This window comes from Bactrocera oleae, chromosome 2, assembly GCF_042242935.1.
Source record: "Bactrocera oleae isolate idBacOlea1 chromosome 2, idBacOlea1, whole genome shotgun sequence".
Lineage (NCBI taxonomy): Eukaryota > Metazoa > Arthropoda > Insecta > Diptera > Tephritidae > Bactrocera > Bactrocera oleae.
In genome coordinates this window covers 74,791,265-74,817,998 of record NC_091536.1, presented here as the reverse complement: position 1 = coordinate 74,817,998, position 26,734 = coordinate 74,791,265, and the positions used below count along the sequence as shown (strand labels likewise).

At 35.1% G+C, this 26,734-nt stretch overlaps 1 protein-coding gene across 9 annotated transcripts in view; it reads left to right on the top strand.

Annotated features, from left to right (window-relative positions):
- Positions 1 to 26,734, top strand: part of Ptp99A (Protein tyrosine phosphatase 99A) — a 404,350-nt gene that overhangs the window by 292,733 nt on the left and 84,883 nt on the right. The window contains exons 1-2 of one of the 9 annotated variants that reach the window (XM_036358659.2): positions 14,792 to 15,541; positions 24,475 to 25,433. The exons of 6 other annotated variants lie outside the window; for them this stretch is intronic. In XM_036358659.2, the coding sequence (XP_036214552.2) occupies positions 24,761 to 25,433 (673 nt within the window). In that variant the 5' untranslated portion in view covers positions 14,792 to 15,541; positions 24,475 to 24,760. Of the gene's footprint in view, positions 1 to 14,791; positions 15,542 to 24,474; positions 25,434 to 26,734 lie in introns of those variants that run through there. 2 more of the 9 variants (XM_036358657.2, XM_036358656.2) reach the window with 2 other exon arrangements.

The window sequence follows — 26,734 nt, the reverse complement described above, 5'->3', positions numbered from 1 at the left end:
ACATTTTTGCAACATTCTCAATGATTCTAGAGCCGTCATTCTATTAGAAACACCAAATTTCCAACAAATTCGTTGTGCAATTTTTTGTTCAATGGTTAAAATCGCTAGACCAACTTTCGCGTCTGCGTAAACAAACAGCTGCCAAACACACAGTTATTGATGACTGAAGATCGCACATGAAAATGAGCTTATACTAATCTAAGAAAATATTTGTTTCTTTTCGATTCGGTTTGCGCGCGCAGTTAAAAAGGACCAGTCCGACTCAAATTTGATCAGATCTTTGAATTCTGTTAAAACTATGCCACACATTAAAACTTTTAAAGAGAAAAGATTTTAGTTGACAAAAAACTTTTCAAAAGCTGACTAACAAGTTTTGCTTGAGCTTTTATGCATATACATATATGGTATACTTGAATGTCGTTTTCAGTTAATTCTAGGCAAAAAAGGACAAAAAAGCTCGAAAAGCTTTTAATATCCCTTTTTAATAAGCGAAAGAGCTAGATAGCCGCTTCCGCACGTTGCTAAACTATTAAATTATTTGCAAAGTTTGCAGCGAGCGCTGAAATATGAGCTTGTGCCAGCAATTTCATTAAGCCAGCTAATATCAAGGCAGTAAAGAAGTGAAAAACTGGAGATTATATAAACACTTTAAGTGAATTACACGCCAATAGGTGAGCTTACACCTCACTATTATGCGCATTTCAGAGTATTTACGTATGTTTGTGTATATATAATATATAAATATACATACATGTCTGAAAGTTTGTAAATGAGCACCGCATTGCCACTGACCAGGCGAAGTTCTCCCTCACTTCACGCTACAATAAGTAATTACAGCTTGGGAATCTCATAAAAATTGAACAATGCTTTAAATACCAGACAGTTGCGGAGCGAGTGGCTAAGAGCCAACAAGTTTTCGCAGTGCTTAAGCATAATACGCCAAAACGCACACCAACGCAGCTGTAAACTATGCGTGTGCTGAGTGTATTAGTGTGTGTGTAAAGGCTGAAAATATGCTTGTATGTGGGTGTGTGTTGAAAGAATTGAATTTATGCGTTAATATGGAGTACTTATTGTCTATATATAAATACACTTATATGTGGCTTTGTAGCTACTTCTGCCATGCTGTGCTGTATCATATACTGTGCTGTGTGCGGCCGAGTTAGCGCCTGTGTTTTTGGGCTGCACTTTTAATTTGTATTTACCTGGCGTAGCGCCACTAAGCCACGGACCATAAATTCCAACATGAAAATAAAACCGACAGAGCAATTTCAGTTGTAAATCTTGGAGCATCAATTGGGGCGGAGCAGGCAGTTGCATTTAGAGCTCCGCCAGCGCATGCTAGGCGCAAAGATCGAGTCGGAACTAAACGAGCGCACATACACACACGTACAAATGACGGTAAATGTACATTTACAGTAAGGCAACAATGGCTGAACTGCACTCCAATTGCCACGGCTTGCAGGTGTGTTCATAACTTCCTCCAATGGCACACACACGCAAACAAATATATGCGTGCTGCCAACACAAGCGCAATTGCAAGCACTCTCCACAATGGAACTGAAAATATGCGCTAAGGCACTCGCGCTATCCACAACAACAAGTAATATTTGTTGCAGCATACCCCGCATACACACAGACTCACATACACATACAAGAATGCCAGCTCGTAGCTGTGTGCGCTCCATTACATGCACACCCATACATACACGCAAGACTCCGCTCACATCCACTTGGTTACACCAGCTCGCACTTCATTTCACAAAGGTTATGTTGCAGGTATGCGTTGCATGCAACATACCTGCTATGCAGCGCAGGTAACGTTATATTACTGTTGCTGCACAACTGCAAATGTATGGGTAACGATTCGAGTGTTTATTTCAGAGCGTGCCCTGCGAAGCAACAACACCAAGCACATATACATAAGTAACAACAACAAGTCCAACAATGAAGGCAGTATCCACAAGCGCGCAACAGCAGCGGTGGCACACAGTAGTTAATAGTAACATGCCACACGATGCGGCGCAAAATGAAATGTGGACGCTAAGAACTGGCAAAGCTGGCGAGTGCAACACAAAACTCGCGCTGTTATGTTGCACTGGATTAATGACAAAGCGTAAATCAAAAGTCAGTTTGCAAACATAGTCGCAAACACACGCCCGTTGGCGCACACCTACACAACCATGCGCGCGCCTGTATACACACGCGCCCATAACGCTCAACTGCGCGGTGGCATAGTCCCTGCGGTCTGCTGGCGTTCGTGTATTTTTCGCTTTGTTGTTGCTACGGTATTACTTAAAATTCTAGCTCAGTTCATAAGCGGCTCAACCCTTCGCGCCGGTAGGAGCAACCTGCGTCCCAGCCACTCCCCAGCGGGGTTTCAACAAATATGCAGCCACTGTGGCGTTGTTATAGCATCGAAAGAGCGGGAAACATACGATCTTTGTCTAGAAAGTATCATCATAATTCTTGACGCTGTCACAATGCCACAGAATCCATAAATGTAACAGTAAATGGGAGCAACATGCGATTCTACGGAAGCAATGTTATTAACTGCTGTTGAAGTATTGTGTGTGTGTAGTAGCGGTATTGTGCCTATACAAGTATGTTAGGGTTCTTATATGATTATGTTTTGCTTTCCGGTTCGGGCTCAAATCACTTCGAGCCTCTCACATTTAACATATTAGCGGAGCTATTCTAAATGTAATCATATTGTAGGTTAGACTTACGGCTAAGTTTCAACTTCTATTCTATATATTCCTCACTCATATTCCTAACAATGTTAGCGCAGGTAGTTCGCTAACCTCATTTTTTAATTAGTTTAAATTCTGATTTATCAGCTCTTAAACCGACTAAGGTCAATAAAATTTCGTCAATAATATTTCCTTAATGTTGCGACAGCTCAATACCTAATTTGTAAAAAATATCATGCCATATGGTATGGATGGAGCTAGATCTAACAGAGTTGGAATATGAGTTTTATTTTCGTTCTAGCGATATACTTGTATACCGAACCAAATATTGAAGCCAGAGCTCCTGCTATAAGCGAGGACTGTAGCTTACTTGTTGTTACAAGTAGGAGTATTTTCTTGATATTTCTATCCTAAACTATATAAGTTATATTGAACTAAGCCACTTCTATCTATGTACTTCACTTCCACGCATATTTGTGTTATTAACTGTGCTTGCAGAATATTCAATTTCAAAGTCCAAGTCATTACAACACTGGTAGCCATGATTAGTGTCCAATAAGTCACCGTGCTCATAAAAGTGCTCACATCCTGCATTTGAATTACAAGCGAGCTAAAATGATTTGAATAATTTAAACGTCCAATTTGTCATATTAATTATGTGAATCAATTTCAGATATCGTATAATTGCTTTGATTAATATCCATGATTGACTGCCAGAGTAGTAGCTAAGCGTTTCAGAGGAGATTTAGTGCCGGTATAAATATTTCAAAGTGGTTATTCATTGTCACAAGCAATGAAAAAAAAATTTTGGAAGACAATGCCATATATTTTTGCATTTCATTTTTATATATATTTTTACCTTCATTTATACTTACACTTGTATCCTACATAAATATTAGAAATCTGGCGCAATATATTGATATTAGACTAATTTATTAATTGACAATAGATTAGAAGAGTTCCGATCTGTGAACTGCTTTTGTAAGATAACAGCTTAATATAATATTATGAAACTATAATTCACTTTGGAAAAACAAGAAGGTACTTAAGAAGGGATAAGAGTACTGATGAGCTACTGAAGCGGACTACTACCAGCTCTATTCTCTTTTGGTCGCCAATAGAGTTCCCTACTCATATTATTTTTTTAATCATGCTTAGACTATTATGTTTTTCATTGAATGAAATATTCATGGACACATATAAATATTTTTGAGTATGATAACTTAAAACAAATAAAACCGTTAACTTTGGCTGCTTCAAAGCTATAATAGCCTTCGCAGGCGTATTTCTTATAGCAACTATATGTACAATATAAGTCAATTTAGAAACAATCCGGCTAACGGTTTACAATCAACGGAAAACGTTTTGTCAGCCTTTCTGGCCACTTTGTGTGAAAAACCAACATTCAAGTCATATTAAGGTTGCTTAATAAAAAAAGTGTATTTTATGAAGAAAATTATCTTAATTTTGATCGGTCAGTTTGTATGACACCTGCATATGTACTATAGTGGTTCGATCTGAACAATTTTTTCGCAGATTGCATCATTGCCTTAGACAATAACTCATGCCAAATTTTGTGAAGATATCTCGTGAAATAAAAAGATGTCCAATGAAGGACATGATTTCGATTGTTCAGCTTGTATGACAGCTATATTCCATATATGTCAGAATATTCAAAAAAAAAAACACTATTTCTTAGTAAGAGACCCGGAGTGTCCGTACATTCTTCTACTGCCAAAAAAAAATTATCTCAAATTAACTGGAAATAGACATAAAAATTATATTCACATATATTACAATATTTTTAAAATATTTAATTTTGAAATATTTGGATTCCCTTGATTCCTTAGCCGATCTCCAGGACGACCTCCTAAAATAACAACAGAAGTACAAGTGACACATACCATTTCCAAAACTTACTTATTTAGAGATAACAAGCTCGGCGGTTGGTATGTAATGAAGCAATAAAATGATTTCTCTTACATAACACTATAAAAACATTACGAAGTAATAACGACAGTGAAGCGATTAGAAACATTTTGAATGTCCTTTTCCCCTGACCGAATGGACGCTTCAAGAAAATATAATGTAATTTTTAGAAGGAAAATTGAAAAAGTGGTAATAAGCTACACAGCTAAGTCCACCTCGGTGAGTGAGTAGTGAGAGTAGTCTCCACAGTTTGTGTTTCATAAAGAAATCAAAGAGCAAAAAAGTTAACATCAAAGCGGGCGTTGTGTGGTAGGAGTTATAAACATAAAAGTGCTGACAACTGCAAGCCAAGCGCCAGCTGGTTTATAGCCTACAAAAACACAGAGAGTACGCCAGGATTGCTGACTGAATGATTGGCTACACATGCCACCGAATGATTGATACACACTGCGCTCACTCATTTCGCGCACTTCGTTGTTATGCTTTCAGTGGGTTCGGGCAGTGATGGCTCATGATTGTTTTCGACATAACAGTATTTTTATGTTTGGCTTCTGCTTTGTCGTTCCCTCTCACTCCTTAGCGGCGTATCATGAATTGTTGTTGTTGTTGGTACTGTATTTTTATTACTTTGCCTTTAATAAAAACATAAAAATTTCAGTTGAATCTATAAAGTTGCACATTGGCAGTCCGTTACTTATGCGTCGTAAAAATGCATATATTGCAACAGCAACAAATTCACTGCCTACGACGAATAGGAGAAGGTATTAAATAATGGGTCGTTAAGTGCACAAGTTGGCTGGTGGGCAAACAGGCGCTGCTGGAAAGTGAAATGTGTGCAGCCCAATGTGATAAAATTACATATTTTAATAATAAATATTTCGCAATGATTTGTTTGTGTGTGTATGTGTTTTGCACATGCATTTGCGTTTTAGCGAAACATGTGTACGTCATTCAAGTATTTTCCCCCTTCACCCGTCTGCTGCCAATGCCCACAGCCTTTTGTCTCAGCGCACATGACGAGTTTACCGTAAAAACGCGACTGCGACAGCGACTGCCCCGCTTCGGGAACAATAAAATTTCGTCCATTATGTCAAATAATAAAATATTTTCCCTCTAATATATTGCTTGTTAATTTTTGTCGTAATTTCCTTTTATATGTTTTATATGTGTCATATCAGCAGCTTGCAGCAGCATTTGGTTGCCTCTCCCTGCAACCTGCACATACAAACAGAAACAAATCTCTTCTCTACCGCATACACCATTTTCTTTGTTCTCACTTCGCTCGCTTTTTTATTAATACCGTTATTTGTTCCCTAAGTGCTTATTTGTTATTGTATGATTTTCATAGACTTTAAAGTTAATAAAACGGCATTTGTGAGTTAAATGCCACCCTCGAAACTGAGTCTTTCTCGGGGTTTACACACTAATGCTATTGCATACTTTTAGGCACATTACTTTTAAAATAAACTTTAGGGAATAGCTGTTCTTTTCGCTAATTCTAAAAAATTCAGTGAGTTTTCAGATTCAAATATACTTTTAAAGATATTTGTAAATTGCGACATGTACTTACGAATATGCAAATAATTTTAATCAATCGATTTGAAGATTGAACTATCTTATCATCAGGTGTTGGCAAAACTTTATGTTAAAAAATTTTCAAAAGAATTCAACATTGATTATTCGACGAAATTCTGAAAGGATTACAATTAAATTTGTATCTAATTAACTTACGAATATGTATTATTGATCATATATTTCATTAGTTCTATAACTATATTTTACTTTCCGTCAGCGAAAAGTATATTAAAATCATTTGCAAATGAGATTTATCCAACATAAACTCAATCGAAGAGACCGAAATCAAATTTAATATATTGTGGTGATATTCAAAAAAAAACATTATATGTAATATATGGGATATTGGGTAATTTGTTGACCAATTTGAAAATATATATTAATTATATGTTCAGTTACTTTTGCTAAGATATCTTACATATTGATATAATTAAAACGAAAAATTTCTAATCTGTATCAATATATATTTTGTCGCCTTCAAAAGCGATACAAAAAGTCGCATGGGCCAAATCCGGAAAATACGGTGGTTGATCGATGGTATTGAACGAGTTTTTGGTCTTAAAATCGTTCATTATACTCTGTAGCAACGGGACAGAAGGTCAATAAATAATATTATTTGAGCGTTTTGAGGCCTTTGCGAGAAAACATCCGTAGTAGACGTCCGAATCTGAGAGTCACCAATTTCGGGAAAATTTCTACTCTAGGGAAAATTTCTACTCGATTTTATCCATTTCGGCAGGTGCACCGTTATCAGAAAGGCTCTCTCAATTTTATTAAGATAGGTCACATCTTTCTGTGAGGTACATATATGGGGATTAAATAAACTGTTGATCCGACAGACCGATTCCATCCATCTCCAATACCAACCATCCTTGAGTGCCAAGAAACATGTGTACCAAGTTTTATCAAGATTTATATATTTTTACGCAAGTTATCGCTTACACGGACTTACGAAGGGACAGACAGGCGGACGGTCAGACAAACAGCCACTTGAAATTTAATTCGTCGTATACGTACTTAAGTACCTTAAGTCCAGGAAAAAGAATACCTTTTATACTCCAAACTTTTCCATGAATAAGAATTTTTTATTAGTTGATGTTGAGTTGAAAAGATAATCTAAATCACAATCAATCATTCCGTATTTATTGTTTGTAAAATCGCTCCGGGAAAGACCACTGTTTTTCTTACTATTCGCCGCGTCGAACTAAAGCATACAGTCGCTATATAAATTTAACTAAAATTGATAGCCTACAATTAGGCGAGTTGTATATGTAGTTTATCTAAGTCACACATCTACAATGTTAAATCTAAACCGTTTGAATTCACCTTATGAAAATTATGAAAAGTCTAATATACAGGTTAAAGAATTGAAATATAATATTTTGTGGTATACTGCTCTGATATAATATTTATATAAGCGGATAGTTAAATTTTAAGATTTTCAAATTACCCTACCAAATATACAAAAATATCCAGATTTATTTTTACCTTTCAATTTCATATATCAAATTACAGTCCATTATAAATTTTCCCTTTCGGCGCAAGGAATTAAAGCTTTCCAAGAATACAACACACAATCACCGAAAAGATATTGTACAAAAGTTACACGAAAATTATGATGAAGGAAACGCGCATTTCAACAACCCACCGTAACTGCAATGAAAATCCGCTTAAAGCACGCCCGCACAGTCTGCCATAAAAGTACGCTAATTACCAACCTTACCTGCCGCACAAGTAACACAGCTTTGTGTACACTAATTGTTATTGTTGTTGCGCGAGCTGCGCTTACGCAATATAACATTTCCTGAACAGCGTCAAAGTGTACGCGTCTCACCGCAATCGTACAAATGTTGAGTCAAGCGCTGAGGACGTTAAGTTGTAACGATGTAAATGAGTGGAAATGAGCTTTTGCGCGACCGTATGTGTGTGTTGTTCCTTGGTAGCACTGGTCTCATAAAATTACAATCAAACATTTCGACTGCATTTTCGCCACTCATGTCGTCCTGACTTCGCTTGCCTTGTTGTCAGCGCCCATACTGCCTGCCAGTTTTGTTGCCTACCTTAAGGCGTTGCGCCTTTATATTTACATTACTTCTGGTTTTTGCTGTTTTTATGACCCAACATGTACTTGTACGTTTTAGTGTTGTTGTTATTTTTATTACTTTTTCCCTTGCTATTCCCCTCCTGCTTCCTCCATTACCTCTTCATGGATTAGCGTTTATTTTAATGAGTTTGCATTGTGGACAAACCTTAGTGTAGGCCTATTTTTATGTTGTATTCTCGCTTGTTGCTGTTGTTGTTTTATTGCATTTAACGGCTACTTAGCTAACCCCTAAACAGCGACTAGTGCTGCACTATTACTTTGCGGTTCGCCGCAATTTCCCCTAACACATAATGATGCTTAGACTCACTTAAATTTTTTAACCTTCGGCAAATTACTAGAATTTGTGGCCAACACCTTTCATTCACCGGTTCTTTATTTGCAACAATCAATGTGTTGGTATGCAGTAATTAATTTATATTTGAAAAAGTTTATAAAAATTATTTGCTTATTTGAGTGGAATATTTTTTATATATTTTGCTATTACAGTACAGTTTTCTTCTCTCAGTAACCCTGATTTTATGGAAAGTAAAATGTTGATTTATTATTATACAATAATTGTATTTTTATGCGTTGAAAATGAAATAAAGCTTAGTATGGTAAAGTTTTTTTTTTTAGTTTTTCAGAAAGCCTCTCTTTTGAGTTATTTGCAACCCTCAAGCCTATACGCAACTTCGATGTTGTTACGCGAGTAACAAATTGAGGTTGAATCCCTTGAATTCAATACCTTCTTTTGGTAAACCCAGCTTTTGGTAAACTAACGTAGAAACATCTCAGTAGTCACATCTTCACTGTACCGGGCGACTACCTTTGTGACATTATCAATACGCTTGGTCGATGAATGAAAGAGTTTGGATCCACCTTCAATATTGGTGGTCATCACAAAGGTTCGGTGTGCCAACTGTTCAAGCGGGATCCTCGTCATCTCTTTTGCGACCTCTACTCGCCGTCGTTTTTGCAAAAATTTCAGGTTGGTACGAGTCCGGCGTTTACACACTTTATACCCAAAATATTAACCAAAATGTCTTGAGTCGATCCATAATAGATTGTCAGGTCCTCTGCTATCTCTATGATCGTAACACAATGATTTGCAACCAATGTTTCTTTAACTTTTTCGACGTTATCGTCATTAACGTCGCATGGGACACGTTTTCGATAACTTCACGACTTGCACTATCTGTCCAAAACACTTTTGCAACAATTTTTTCAATACACATAGTCGAATATCAAATTGACCAGCAACCTGATTAAGATTATTAAATATAGTTTTTAAAGACAGAGCACTACATTTCAGGACCGATCGGATTATAGCAAAGATTTTTTATACTGTAAGCTTAATTTTTCGATTATGGAATCACATATACAGTCCTTACTCAGGCTGTCATTAATATTACATTGTATGTCGTGCTGGGGGCAACGCTCCTAACTGTGCTCCACTCGCTCACACAATCAATAATAAACCATTAACTGGTGAATTTAATTGTCGCAAAAAACTTCATCAGCAAATCAACTGCAGTGCTTACACACAATACTCAACTAACGTACATATTTTGAATCGACTCCACCGCTGACAGGTCACAAAGTGCATTTGCTCCATTTGAATATAATAATTAAATATGCTCTTAGTTTATGTGGATAACTACTAAATAGCACCCAATACCCAATAAAAGACACTTGTTAGACTTTGTCATGTCTGGTCATCATCAGTACTTTAATTCACCAGCTGCACACTGTCTCACCATTAAAAGCTAATAAATGCGCTAAAGTGACTTTGTTAAACTGCAACAACATTATGTACCTCCATTCTTCCATTTGTGTATATATTTATGTTTGCATGTATGTTGGCTTTCATGTTAATAACCAATATGGCGCTAATAGTACAATTATACACGCACACATTAACAAGCATGTGTATAAGTTTAGTGAAAACTATCTAAACAGTCTTACCAAGAAGGAAGTGCTTCAATATATTTTCAAACTTAAAAGCACAACTAATATTGTATGGAGTAGTTTAAAATAGTTTTTAGAAAATTCAAAACAAATTCCGAAAGTATTTTATGCTGGTTTAAGGGGGTTATGGTAATATGACTTCTTATAAACAAAAAACAATAAAAATAAAATTTGCTTCGGTTAGTCTATATGGCAGCTATATGCTATAGTGGTACCATCAGAACAATTTTTTGGAGTTTTTACCGTTGCTTTGGAGAATAATCTATGCAAAATTTCGTTCAAAAAAGAAATTATTTCATACATGGACTTGACTTTGACTTTTCATGACGACTATATCCTATAATTGTCAGATATCGGCAGATATAAACTGACTTGCGTATATACGTACAGACAGAGAGAAGCACATGGCTACATCGGCTCAGCTCGTCACGTTGATCGCTTATACTTAAGGTATAAACATTTTGATAGGTTCTCCGGCGTTTCCTTCTGGATGTTACAAACTTCGTAGCAAACAATTCTCGGCACATAAATAAAAATTGCTATAACTCACATACCAATGAAATTCAGTTTAATCATAGAATGCAAAAACTGGTGTAAATGTGATTTTAAAAGTTTTGTTTATTGGCTGTGGTCTCGGCTTCTAAAAGGTTTAATACAGAGATTCCCTTAAATACTAAGGTCACTAACTAACTAAATTTAGTAAGAACAATAAAGAAATTTAAAAATTGGGCTGTGACACCGCCCACTTTCTGATGAAATTTCATGTCTCACAAAGTACTTGCGCTAATTAGATCCAAATTCGATTCACAAAATTCTAAATTTATCCTTTTTGTACAAGTTCGAAATGGCCGAAATCGGACTATACCAAAGCCAATTTCCCATAAAACGCCAATTTGGTACAGGTAACGAAAGTATATGTATTTCGACTGCTCACGCGCTTAGCTCGCACCTACTTGTGTTTTTTTAATCTCCTCCACAAAGTCATTAGCGTAAAAAAAAACATAGGAAATGATAATGAAATTGCGTGCAATGGTGACGTGAATAACCGCTTAAATACTTTCAGTTTTATTTTTGATTTTATTTCCACATACTACTCTCACTTATACATGCTCATAAATTGATAAAAGATAGTGCCAAACGATTATATCGCATGCACCTGTATTATATGCGCAGATATACCAAGTATTTGTAGAAAGAAGAAAATTGGATTGTTGGTTGATAACAAATTAATTACCTAATACCCCTGCCATGCATAATGCTCCAATAATATGCAATAATATTATATTCCGTGGAAGCATGCAGAACTTTAGTTTTCGAAACAATTTTTATTTGTGTTCACGCGCATATGTTATCCAAAATAGCTTATGTCGCATATGAAGGTTTAAACACATGTTGGTTCTGAGTTAGCTTAGTTAACGGTATTCCTGTATAAAGGTTCTAGATGAAAGTTGAGATTTTCAAAATGCTTTGTGATACATAACTTATACATGCAACTAAACGCTTCGGAATATAAAAATTACCAACACATTACCGGATTTTTTCTAAACTCGACTTAAGCCACACTTTCAAACGATCAAAGATATGGAGTCTCACATGAAAATGTTGGGCAAAATGTTTTAATTTTTCATCGCTTTAAAGAACTACAAAAAGCTTAAAAATGTATAATAAAATATATATATGAGTCTTATTCGAATTAAGTGCCAAGAATATTTTTTATAAAATATAGAATTTCAACAATAGCGAAACTCTTGTATAGTAATGCAATTTTATAACAAAAAGGATTGTTATCACCTCTCCAGAGCGAAATTAGTAGTAGCCTGCAAGGAGGAATGAACAAGTTATAGGAAGCTTAAGCAATTAGAGAAAACAATATTCAAGCAACTTTTTATAAGACTCGACTGGGGTAGCCTTCAATGCCTTCAGCGATTACCTTTAATGGCTTCAATGCGCGTCGCCCGAACCCGGTTTTTCAGTTTAGAAAACAGAAAAAAAAATCACAGGAATCCAAATCTGGCAAAAACGAAGGTTGAACGATCGTTACATGTTTGGCCTAAAAAGTTAATCACAATGCTAGACGAAAACAACCAAATAGTATATTTTATTTACCGTTTAACCCTGCGGAACGAGCTCACCTTGATTATTGATAGGCTTTGACGAGGTTCTTTCGGTATCTGCTCAATTTTGGACCGCTATTCGCTAGATTATTGGCCAATTTCGACGTCATATTTATGAACCCACGTGTCATCAATAATAATGATGCATTTTATGAATGTAGAATCAGCAGCTACGTTTGCAAGCATCTCTTTGGCGTCCTCTACTTGACGTCGTTTTTGAAAAACTTTCAGATCTTTTGGTACGAATATCCAAAATATTCACAAAAATTTATTGAGTCTATTCATAAGATATGGTGTGATCGACTGCTATCTCTCTGATGCCAATACTACGATTTTCAAGCAATATTTCTTTAATTTTTTCAAGGAAAAATTTCGATGACTTTGTGACCATTCAAATACTTGTATTCGTGATGAAGTAGGCTTGCTATAAAACTTCCGCAACATTTTTAATTATTCCGTAGTATTGATTCAATTGGAAACACAAAGAGTTTAGGATATTGGATCCATGGCGACTTAGATTTCTCAAAAACTATAGAGACGCCAATTCCCGTCATACTGATTACATACGCTTTGAAATCTTTGTTCGCGGAATTTTGCTTCCAATTTCGCAAAGAGTGATTGATTTGACTTTTAACTGAGTTAAATAAATATTTGTATTTAATTTACAGCTACACTGACCTTCTTATCTGAATTGATCTTATATTTGATTAAAGCAAAATTCAGTTTTCAAATTCAAAAGAGAAATTTTGTAGATAATAAGAAGCATGTTGTCTTCTAAGTACTTTCCAAGCAAAAATAGGCCATTAGGTGAATTTTTCTTTATCTTATATAGATTTATCTCACTTTTGAAGGTTAAGTATCTAGAATAGCATAAAATATTACTTATTCAGGTGCAGGGTTTTTAATAATGCATCAAAAAGATAATTGCATTAAGTTTTCAAAGAATTTTTTTTTTTTATTTTATAAATTTTAATTAAAAATAATTTTAAAATTTTCAATCTCAATTGTTTTCCAATACTGGATTGGAAAATTAAAAATACATTTTTAAACCCAAAAATCTGTTTAAAAGTTAAAAAAAAGTTTAATTGTAAACAGCGAATTGAAAAACATTTTTAAGATATATTAATTCCAAATTAATAATTTGAAATTAGTTGTGTTTTTAAATTTGAAGTTATATTGCACTTACATACTTCGTATCTTTCACAATTAATTACTTTCAAAAATATTTTTCAGTTGTAAATATGTGAAACTTTTTATTTATATATATTTTTCTTCCACTTTTTGATTTGGAAAATAATTTTATATTTGTTACTCTAAGTATTAAATAAAAAACACTTTTATCAATTTTTCATTCCGATTTTGAGATTAACATTAAATTTTTGTTTTTTAATTCTGATTTTCGGATAAGGAAAATTAATTGTCAAATGTTTAAATTCGGATTAAAAAGTAAATTTTTTATTGTCGATTTTTGGATTAAAAATCTTGAATTGAAAATAGGCAATGAAAGTAGAGAGTGTAGCAGTTATTTGAAATATCATATAAAATATAATTTTTAAATGAATTGAGCATAACAACGAACTCAAATGAAGGATAAATTTTTTTATTATAAAACTCTTAATTCATACTTTTTTATTTATCTGTATTTTTGCAATAATTATTTAATTAAAAATTTACACAGTCTCTTTCAAAAAGTCAGAAAAAAATTATTTTTCGGAATGTTTTTGTGAAGTAATTTATTATATTTTATGAAACAATTCATTTCGAACCAAAAGTACTTCATTAAATAATAATTTATATATTCATAAATAAGATTGCCTCATAATTCACACATTTAAATATATATGTACATATGTATGTATATAGCGATATAAAATTTAAAAAAAATATTAATTAGTAAGACTACAAAAAAATATTTATAAGCTATTTTTTTTTAATTGATTATCTATCAATTTGTGCACAGCTTAAAGCAAAACATAGCCATAATTATATTGATATTTCACGGTTATAACTATAAACTAGCCTCAAAACCCATTCGGGGTAATAGGAACAAGTCAAGTATTGTAAGTAGCAGTTCCTTATTATTTCTAACAAAATATTATTTCTTATTGAAATCTCAACAACTTAGCAAAATAAAACACAGTGTGCCAAATAAACACAGCTGCTACAGTGAAAACGTTTCGCCTCGTTTCGTTAAGTTTGTAAACAGACAAATTTGTTATCAACTCAAGACACAACCGATTAGACCAGTCACGGCGAGAGCGAATTTATCGCTGATGACTTCTCACTTATCGCGCTCAGACAGAGATACACAGAGAGAGTCAGAAACCAACACAGTAGATACACAACAACAATGCAGTGGCACTGGAGCAACAAATAAATAACTGTCGGTTGCGGCGAATTAAGCGCACAGTTGTTTTCGCCGCACTGCTGGACTACGGTCACCGCTCAACAGTGTATCAGCACACACTCGCCGCTGAGTAACTCGTTTAGTGCCTCATAAACGCTGCGCAGCGCATACATAGAATACGAAAACGAGGAAGCGAAGAGAAGTGAATCGGTTTTTTTTTGTTTTTTTTCGTACAATTGTAAAGTAAAGTGAAGAACTGTGAGCGGAGGACTGGATTGTGTATATAGAGTTCGTGGATGAATTCTTCCCAAAAGCGTTTTTCGCATTGTGGGCACGAAATTCGAGTGAATCGAGGAAAATTCGCAATTTGGATGAATGTGAAAATGCAAAATTAAGGCAAATGTTTTATTAAATCAAAGATAAAGTGCAGAAAAGTAGCGAAAAGTGTGTGAATTAACGGTAAAAAGTGAAGTTTAGTGTTGATTGTTGTTGTTGGGCCTGTATGTAGAGACCCAAGCAGCAGGAGGTGCAGACAGTCAACTTTTTTCTCGCACGCTTAATCAGCCGCCCTGCAACCAGCAATTTAAGGAAGCTGTCACAGAGAGACTCACACACACACACAAAGAGAAGGTTTCTGTGCGCTACACCAACGCTTGGGCCATTGCTGTTGTTGTACGCGTATGAGTGTGAAACATTAAAGTGTACACATTAGAAGACAAAGGCGAAAAGAATTTCATTAAAATACACACAATTTATGTGAATAAAAAGATGAGCATGCGAAAATTAGCTAACCAACAATAACGGTAAAGCGGAACAAAAGTCAATTCAAATGGTAATTAATGCATATTTCAACAAATATGTGTATGTGTGTGTGTGTATACGAATGCTTTTGTTGGCTGCTTACGATGCTGTCTGCGGCCAGTGAGGCAAAGTGAAGCAGCAAAGTGGCAGCAAACTGCCAAAGTTATCAAAGAAAGTTACTAAATTGAGTGAAAAAGTGAATAAAAACCGCACTAAGTACTGTTAGTAAATAAAATAGTGCTATTATGTGATGAATTTCCAATAGCAACTACAACGCGCAGCCCACACTGCATTGGTGCAACGAAAAAAGCGACCGCACGCCCAATTGGCGCTTGGTAACCAAAATTCAGTCAGGCAACGCATAGCCTTGTTGTTGTCGATTAATTTTTTATGTTTGTTTGTGACCAGCAATTGGCAGACGGCTGGCCATGCGATGTGCCTTGTTAGTGATGATATTGTTGTTGTTGATAAAAGTTCTTGTGCTGCTGGTGCCGGATTGCCTGCCAGCCTAACCGCGCTACCCTGCCCCGGCGCTATCGCCTATCAGTCGCTGCTGCTTCACGAAAATTTCAGTGGGCTTTTGTGTACCTTTGAACAAATCAATAAAAAGAACTGTCCACTCCGGTCACGAAAAGTACCAGTTTGGCACCAGTAATACTACAGCCCGGAAAAAAATCACACACAATGCAATAAAAGAGTCGCTAGTAATTAAAGTTCGCATACAGCTTGCTCTAACGTATGCAGCTGCCGCACGTTGCGCGTTGCACGTGCTCTGCTGTCATCTCTCTCTATCTCTTGCATAGCATGTTTTATGCGCTCACACGTAGAGTTTGAAGTTGAATTCGCTCTGCAAGTGAAGTCACTGTAGTAGCAGTTGTCTACTTATTGCTATTGTTGTTGCTGCATGGACTTGGTTTATGTTTACAAAATGTTTCAAGCAATTATTTTTGCTTAATCATTAACTTGAGAACGCGTTTGCCGCTACTTCTTCTTATTGTTGTCGGTCTTCTGCTTAGTATCTCTCTACTTCAACTTAATTTTCTTCTTCTTTCAGCTTTTCTTAGTGGCATACTAGCGGTCTTATATTCTTTGTTGCTTTCTTTTTTGTTTATCTTTTCCACTCCAACATTTTCTGATTGGCATATAATCTATAAAAATATATACACCATGTGTATATGTATAAATATACATAAATAACTGCCGTTCTTTTTTGTTTTTATCACAATAATTTTTTTATCCGTATCTAGGAAAATCGTTTATTGACATTAATCGCCAAAGTCCACACACGCATACACATGCTGCATATAAATGACAGTTGAGGTTAGGCGAGAATTTAATAAAAAGCAAAATCTCATACAAAGTGGAGTATGTCAATTATTTGACATCAATTAAGTGTCGGCGACCGACAGATAAAGCAAAAAACGCTGCAAATTTGATATACAAGTACATATGTATAAATAAAAAATTAATAATGTTCAACAAAAAAGAATTGAAAATATTTGTTGTGTGCGAAATTGAAGCAAATATAACAGCTGCAGTGAACAATGGCAAAGCAAGCAGCTAAAAATAACAATTTGTACAACAACAAATCATAAAGCAGAATTCGAACAGTTAATTTGAGTCAGCTTGCAAAGGGCAAACGCCTTACTTTCTGACATTTCACTTTGCACGCGCGCTCTTGCTCTCACCGCGCCACTACTACTCACACATTTTCTCGCTGTCAGGCTCTTTGCTATAGCACAACTGTCAAAATGCTGCTCTCCGTGTGCGCTCGCTGCCAAATTCGGTATCCTTGTTGTTGAGTCCTTTTTGCTTTTGCACATCTCAGCCTACACAGAATCACGAGCAAACACATACAAGTGAAAAAACACACATTCACATGCAGGTTTACTTCCACGTTCGACCGCATTTTCCGCATTGCGATACTGGCGATAGGCATGCAAATCTAATGGCAATGCACTGCAGCAGCTATACTAAAGCACATACCCACACACACACGGTGGCTAGTGTATGTGTGAGCACGAGTTTATGTGCGCACAATAGCTCCTCACGGGTTGCATGACCTTTGACATATTTTCTGCCTATGGCGACCTTTTCCATCAGACACACGACCACCATGAATTGTTTGGCGCAAAGACTCGCTATTTGTGGGAATCAAAGTTTTGGAGGACTTACCCTGAAATTTCAATAAAAATTCGAAAAGTTTTGCAAGAAAAAAATATAATTATAAATTTGCGCTTTTAAATTGGAGAGAGACTCACGGCAGCAAGATTGTGGCCATTCTTTAGAAGTTGTAATGTAAAACATACATATATTAAGTTGGTCTAAGCCGTAGAAATACCTTAAAGTTATGTAAGAGTAGGGCTTTCAAGAATTACATATGGACCAAATTGAGTTTCTTAATGAGTAGGTGCAGAATTTACTAGAAAAAAAACTTCAGATAAGGTGAGGTCTTAATAATAATAGTCTATTAGAAATGGTCGGTCAAGACATTCAATTGGAGAATTACATAAGTAGATTATACTAAACTCCAATATTAGTTATAGACGAATTGCCACCGACATTTCCAGCAGTGAAATTTGATCCAATCCAGTCCATTCAATATCAGACGAGAGAGAAATTTTTCTATTCTTCCGACGTTTATCTCATATTCATTTTTATTTAATTGACATCAAGTCCGCAGTATCCCTTCTTTCAGTTATATTCCACTCAGATCTCTGCAATTAGAGTACAATCGAGAACTATATATTTTACTTTTTAATGCTGACTTTTCATCAGTAAAAATCGTACCGAGCTTAATCCAGTGGACTCACGAATTTTGAAACAAAACGATACAAGATTCGGTCATCAAGCTAACCAACATTGTCTAAATTTTTAGATTGGTTTATACCTCATGGATCAATATAGTAAATTATGTACTTCAAATAGATATCAGCCTAAATTTAGACAAAAATATCATAAGTAAAAATATTCGAAATCATGTTTGTCTACGAAACCGCTTTTACAAACTTATTTTCAGATGGCATAGCAACTTCTTTATTATCACTATTACTTTGTGCTGGAACGGTATTGTTTTTAGACGCACCGAAGAATTTTTACACTTTCGAGTTATGTCACTTATGGGCGTTTGAGTGTTTATCAAGTTTTTAAGAAAACGGAAGTTTTTAGTATCCATTTTTCATTTCAAAAACTAGTTTGTACTAGTATGTATTGGACTATATTTTTATATAAAGAAATACAGTTCAAATCTTCAATTAAGTACTTCCAATGCACTATTCAGTGAGTTTTGTTCAAAAAAATATATTTCCTGAAGTTCTCAGCACACACGCATAGTTTGGATAAATAGGCCAAATATTCAGGTGTGAAATTAGATATTTATAAACAATGGATGAACTGTATATACATATGATATACACAAACCTATATCAAACAAAACTATTCGAGGGCATGAACTCAAATTGTCAGATTCTTTTATGTTTTTGCTTCATATGTGTAATACATAAACAAATTTGACAACAACAAAACGGAAGCTTATAAATATTTTTCACCAACTTTCGTAAACAAATGTAACACCATAAAGCGTGAAGTAAGAGTATGTGTGAATGTAGAAAGCGAAAAAAGCGAAGTAAATAAAATTTGTAAATTAAGGCAAAACGCAAAGAAAGCAAATAAACCAAATAAACCAAATAAACCAAAGCGAATGGCGAAAGCAATGAAGAAACAATGTCAATATTCAAAAACAATAAAGAAGTTCACAATCAATCGACGCGTCTGCGGTAATGCGCTTGAAATTTCTCAATGAGTCGATACAAATATACAATACTTATATTTGTATATATACATAATATCATATACATACAATACATACCTATCCAAACATAAGACTCAATAATATGTGAACTAGTTGATGGCAATAAGTTTATCGAGGCAAAACAAAATTAATTTACAGTTAGCTTTAAAGAAGCGCCATTGCAGTCAACTTCTCTGCTAGTTATGCGCATAAAGCAAAAATTTCAAATCAATTTAATTTTTATCAAAACTAATTGAATTTCATTTAAATTAGCAATTAAATTTCCATTTAAACCGGTTCAACTTACGCTTATTCAATTATTCTCGTTATTTTCCATTGCAAACAATCGAATTCCATTTTTCATTGAAATAATTCAAAACATACACATTGCGCTCGTTCTTTTAATGCAATTTCCATGAACGACAAAACAGCAAGTCACTTTGTTATTATTAATTAATATAATAGCATAAATGCAAGCAACAACAAAACAAATGACATTTTCAAACATCAAAATCATCACTAAAATTCACATGTCAAGTCGACTAATTTCATTTTGTTGTCGTTTAAATTTAATTTACACAATTTGCTTTTTATCAATCGACTGTCACTTTTGACCTACCGTTCATACTTCTATCATTGCCCAACTGTGGTGGCACTTACTTTGTTTGGGGATTCGTCGCGTAAATTCTGTCACGTGACAAAGGTTTTGAATCGTTGTGCTTATAATCATTGCTGGAGGGGTAAAGTGTGGCTAAATTGAATTTATTTTATTAAACTGGTATAATTTTTGCATATTGTGAGATGTCTCCCTTCTTTCCCTCTATCGGTACGTGACAAATGAAATTTGAACACCATTAATTTGTACTCGTTGGATTGAAAATCATTTATTTGGCAAAAAAACCTATTGTAAAAATCGATCCATATTAATAATAAAAAGGGTTCTCCACTAAGAAAGTGTCATAACACTATTGCGCATGCGTCAAAAGACATGTTAGCGCTGGGTTGCCTGTTTGTTTGAGCGTCTGGTGTAGTTTGTTAGATTCGCTGGAGAGTAACGCTTGGCGAATCGAAGACAACTAATAATTCATAGCTAGACGATTCTCTGTTGCAATATGCCGCCGCAATTTCTGCTATGAGGAGGCTCTAAAGAAAACTATATTATTTATTAATATTTATAATATATTTAAGCGGCTTACCATATGAAATCTTTCCAACACAAAATTACATTTCGTCCTTAACTCGATATAATCCACTTTTCCAATTTTTTGCTTAAATATTTGCTGACCTTTCGACCTACATATTTCCACAAATTATTGGGTTCGTTTTACTACGTTCTTGCATTTTACTTTGGCTTACTAGAACATATCAATTCAAAAAATGTATTTACTGTTAAGGATTGTGATACCAGTATTACTAGTCAATCAATAAGTCTAGCGAAGGTCTCTAAAAACTAGACTACTTCATGCAACGAAGTCATTTCCTCGGAAGAAGACGCCAAATAGTACTCCAAAAGAGAATCGAATACCTACAAATTTTGTCATAAAAAACAGAGTATTCACCCATCTCTGCTATAGCAAATCACAGTCCTCAACACTATAATTTGATCCCTTGACTTGTAGTACGCCACAGTGAATATGCTAACGGCATCAAATTACATAACTTTAGTGGTGAACTACCAAGTCCATCTCCTGATATCATTCAATCATCTAAAAGTCGTTCGATATAGTCGATGGCTTAACGTGCCTAACTATTAACTATTTGGCACATAAACCCTCAATGTTAAGATATAATTTTACCATTTTTAAATGTTGTTCCGCTGTCATTTTTTACCTAATAATTTGCAAAATTAAACTGAGTCTATGTGCCAAGCGAATCAGTTTACTTTGACAGCTGGTTTGACAGCTATCACTTTAGAAAACACCATAGGTACCTTAAATTTATATTATATAAGGCGTTAATACATATGTATGTACATATTATATATTTAATACACATTATTTATATAAAATTTAAATTGCTTATTAACGGTCATAATGCATGAAATGAATTTTGTTTTCAAATAAATCAACTGTTTTTGACAGCTGTCCGTCATCGCAAACTGGCAAATCTAAGTTATCCCTCAAGTCAATGAAGCAAATATTATCAGAATATATTATATATTTGTGTACATATTATATTTACACTAAATCTAATATCATTCAATCAATTTTAAATGCTCATTTAAATAGCTTTTTGTGTTATTGTTTAAATGCCATTTCGAATCCACGCAACGCGTAATAAAGAAACCTTTTATTGTTTAGCGTGTGATTTACGTTCCATGGACAATTGAAACAAATTTAAAACAGGTTTGACTTATATAAGTTCATTTTATGAACATTTCATATGCAAAGAAGACACTTGCGCTTGCGCTTATTATAAAGCGTGTAAAGAGCAACTAGTTTGTAATGAAAATAAAAACAACGAATGTACAAAGTAATGCTACAAACAAGCTTTCGTAACTGGTTTGCCTTAGCGTTAATCACTTTAACGTGTGATATGTCAGGTAATGATTACAATTCCAGCGAAAAAGGAAGCAAAAGTGTTTCATTCCTTGGTTATTATTACTAAGCTGCTTTAACTTCTTATTTACTATGTTAACATATGTTAATTTACATAATGTTTGAAATATAATAAGTTCAAGAAGTATAATTGTGTACCGCTAATAAACATCATTCGTGTACAATTACAAATTTTTCAATTTTCTGTACTATGAATATATCTATGTATATACATCCGTATTTAAGCAGAATGTATCTCCATTTATTTTGTGGAATTAAAAAATTCGACTCATATCCTATCAGTTATGCCACTGCTAAACAACTGTGTAACTAATTCATCTTTATATGCCTATTAAATGAAGAAGGCCGGCAAATCACTTGTGCTCTTATGTATACACATTTGTATATATTATATTATATTTGGCTCGAAAAAGCAATTAAATCTATAAACTGACTTATGTTTTTATAAGAGGTGTGGATTAATCTGTTAAAACTTTCGAGCAAAAAAATAATGAACGAAATCTTCTATTAATTTTTTTCTTTATTACAAACAATAATATCGAACTCCTGCTAAACTCTTTCTTTGCCTAACTAAACCACTAGATTGAAAAAGCTGAGAGCTTCGCAAAGGGTATACTGTTATCTCTTTAGGCAAAATATTTATAAAGTATTGCTCTACAATGGTACAAATTTAAATTAAATTAATTACTTTGTTAATTGAGGTGGCTCCATCTTCCAAGAGTATTAAGCCGTCGGTGCTCTAATTTTCTGCAACATTTTTGAGATACCAAATGATTTTCATTAGATATTTAAAAATCCTTTGGATATGCTTTCAAAACTAAAGTGCTCGCATTCAGCTTAGTTTTCAAATCCAGTTTTCGCATATTGGATACTATTGGGATTTTATCGTTAGAATTATATGATAGGTCGTGTGTCATGGGAAAGTGGAATATTTGTCGTGAGAGAGAACTTCTCCAAAAGTGTATAAGGTTCCACAGAATTATGATTATGCAATGAAAGTTTAGCAAGGGGTCTTCAAGTGTCCAAGAGTAAATTAGTCTGCATTTTTTGCTCTTACTTTTACTCGCATATACTGAACATTCTGAACATTTGTCAATTAAAGATTTGTATTCTCCTTTTTCTTAACAAGAAGTGCGTAGTGTAAACGAGCCATTATATTATATTTAAAAACTCAGAATGAAAAAATTTATTTAAAGCGATCTTAGTTATTACACTGAAACATAATTAAATGTATTCTTAGAAATAAAAACGGTTTATTGGGAACGAGTCATTATCTTCATGCACATTAATATTGTAATATGAAATGGCCTAGTGTGAACCGGGCGTTATGTTCATGCCTTATATCAAAAATATTAGTGAGTGAAGTTTTCAAGATATTAGGACATATTTCCATTAACTGCTGTTAAGTTTTCCTAGTTGTGAAATGGCAAAGTGGAAACGAGGCATTAAATTTATAAGGCATTATTACAACTTAAAAGCTTACACCAAATATTCGAATCACATATTCGAACATAAATACATTTCTACCGCAATGCCTTTAGACCGGTCGAAAATAACTGAAGTATGCACATACATAATAAAGCAGTAAGCCAAAAATAGCAGCAGGCATACTACGCGGACACACGCCTATCAAAAGCACATCTGCCACGCACATGGTTCTGTCCGATCTTTTGCTTTTTACTACATTTAAGTTTTTCTGTAAAATTATTTTATGCTCGAAATCGTCATGCACGTTTATGCAGCGGGGGCATACGCATTTCGTTCTTGCGACGAGCACAACTTTTTACCTAACCACAAAAATATATATTAAAAATGCATATGATACCCCATTTGCAAATATCCACGATCCTCATTTCCATTGAACCCAAACGAACACAAAAAAACTAAATAAAAACTTTATATATAATAAAAGAGAAAAATTGCTAAATAAAAATAACTAATAATAAACTGCAGCGGTAGAAAACAGCATCAAAAGCGCCAATAAAAGCACGCATATAAGAAGTGAGGAAATATAAAAATCATTATGCATATACATATATACATACATACATATACCGCAATACAAAGCAGAAATTATCAAAGCGACTGGAACTGTAGTGAATTTAACCGCAGCGAGACGCTCGTAAAAAGGGCAATTAACCAAGTGAGTCACGCGCGCTGCCGGCAAACACCAATGAGACGATCTTGCAGAGCGCACGTCGTGGCGCAACGCCGCGTTGCGGCAAGTGTGCAGTCGCGCTCGCATTAACGATCAGCTAACACAAGCGCAAATAGCTTAAGTATTTATATGTATGTTTGTATGTGCACGAGCAAGCGAAGTTAACTTTCGCGCTGCTGGTGGTTACGCATCACACTCGCCGAAGCGACGCGTCGCCGCGCACGTGAACGCACAACAAGAAAAACTTATTACAACGCGCATATAAAGCGCTGTGACAAAGTGTCGCGAATGCGCGGTATTTTCGTCTATCTTTTTTGCTTAACTTCGTCTTTTTCTTCTTATACTGGCGCTGATGCGATATAAAATAACAAACGCTTCCGGTTGTCATTCCGCGTTTTCTTTACTATTTTTTTTTGAATATTGTGTATAATTTGGATTTGTGTTTATCAACATTACAGTTGCAAGCAGAAAGCAGGCAGTAAACATTTACAAATATACATATATGTAATTACATATAAACACAGTAAAATATAGAAAAGGTTTGCAAGAAATCAAACTCAAGTGAATTTTAAGTGCAAAATGATACGCTATTAAAATCGCGACAAATCCAACGAGTGCTTACAGCGAGCAGTGTGCGCATTCGAAACACGCCAGCACCGATCACACACCCACACTATAGCAACCGTCATAACCTGCAACGAAGGCACAAATTGAAGCGCGCCCACCCAACGAACAACACATTAGATGCACACCAAACCGCAAGCGATCCCGCCAGCAATTAACAATTTCAACATGCCACGCCCACGTTATGCTGCACGCATACGCCTACTACTCAATTTGTTGCTCTTCGCCGCCATTATTGCCGAACATCGCGGCGCTGCCGCTACAGGCGTCGTCATCGACCCAGAACTTTCATCACCATCACCATTCACTACCGCACCTACCGCTTCGCTACCAACAGCAGAACCGTCACCAGCACCAACAACACCTAATTCAGTGCCAAAAGCTAGTGTTGCTGACAGCAAACTTGCCTACGACGACGGCAGCACAACGACTGCCAGCAATGTTTTGGATGTGAATGCTTATGCGGTGAATGGCATCGGCATGGACACCAAGAATGTGCTTGCCGCTGTAGCCGATGATGATAGCGAAACCGTTGAGACTGATTATCAGCTTCCAGTAGCTGCGCCCACCCCGCCCGCTTCCGTGGAGCAGCAGGACCAACCGCTTGTGCCACCCACTACGCTGTCATTTGCTAATATTGCGCCCGCCAGCGGTTTGGATAGCGATTTGTATAACAGTGGCGGTGGTGGTGGTGGCAGCATTACCGGCTTCGAGTTTGGTGAAGGGGACGGCAAGACGGCCACCACGTCAGGTGATGCGACACCGCCATATGCGGCTGTGGATGAGAAATACGGTAAATATGCAAATTTAAATGCAAAGCCCAGCAATTTTTCAATTGAGCTTTAATTGTTTTATATGCGCAGGAATATATGTTATAAAATAACTTTTTGATCATTTCTAATACGGTATTGTGATATACCCACGCAGAATAGTATGTAAGAGTGTGAAGAAGTGAAATCGGGTTCGTAAGCATCCCAGTGAACCTCTTGAGGTTCAAGAACTTGCAGGATAAATGATTTCACTATAAACTTATAGAGACTGTTAGGTCTTCAGATATATGAGAATTTATTTGAAAACAATATTTTATATTAAAGAATTCAATGCGAAATCATTCAGAATACTCACTAAAACGCTTTCCAAATGGCTATTTAATATTCTAGAAAATAAAAAAGTATTCAACAGTTTTTATAATTTCCTTAGTTATAAGATAAATATATTGTTACCATTCCTTTTTTTGGTTTAATTATATATGTAATTTCATACAAAAATTCCACGAAAAAAGTTTTCAAACAAATGCAACTCTGGTTGCGTGAAAAATCATTATGTATATGTAAGAACAGTTTTGCCAATTTTTGTAACGCTCAGAAAGGCTTTGATATTATGTCCTCACTTACTGGGAAATAATACAAACTGACCGATAAAAATCAAGGTAAAGATCTTCTTTTATACCCTGAACAGGGTATATTAAATTAGCCACGAAGTTTTTAACAACCAAAAGGAAACGTCGGAGACCCCACAAAATATATATATAATCGATCAGTGTAACGAACTGTGTCGATTTAGGCATGTCTGTCTGTCAGTTTGTCTATATATATGCGAAATAGTCCCTCAGATTTTGAGATATCGATCAGAAATTTCGCACACTTCCTTTTCTCACCAAAAAGCTTCTCATTATCGGACAATTGTAGCATACAAGTATAGCTGCCATATAAAATTTACGATCGGAATCAAGTGCTTTTATGGAAAGCGTTTTGATTTGAAGAGATATCTTTAGACAATTTGATATGGATTATTTTCTTTAGCAAAAATCTCCGAGGAAACTCTTCAGGTCGGACGATTTTAACTTATGGCTGTCATACAAATTGACAGAACGAACTCAAGTACTTGTATGGAATACTTTTTTATTTGGCGAGGTATCTTCACGAACACGACAATCTCCGAAGAAATTATTCAGATCGAAATTCTATAGCATGTAGCTGCCATATGAACTGGGTGATCAAAATCAAGACAAAAATATTTTTATACCACTTTATGCTATAAAAAATGGACCTATGAAGGGTATTATAGCTTCAATGCAGCCGAAGTTAACGTTTT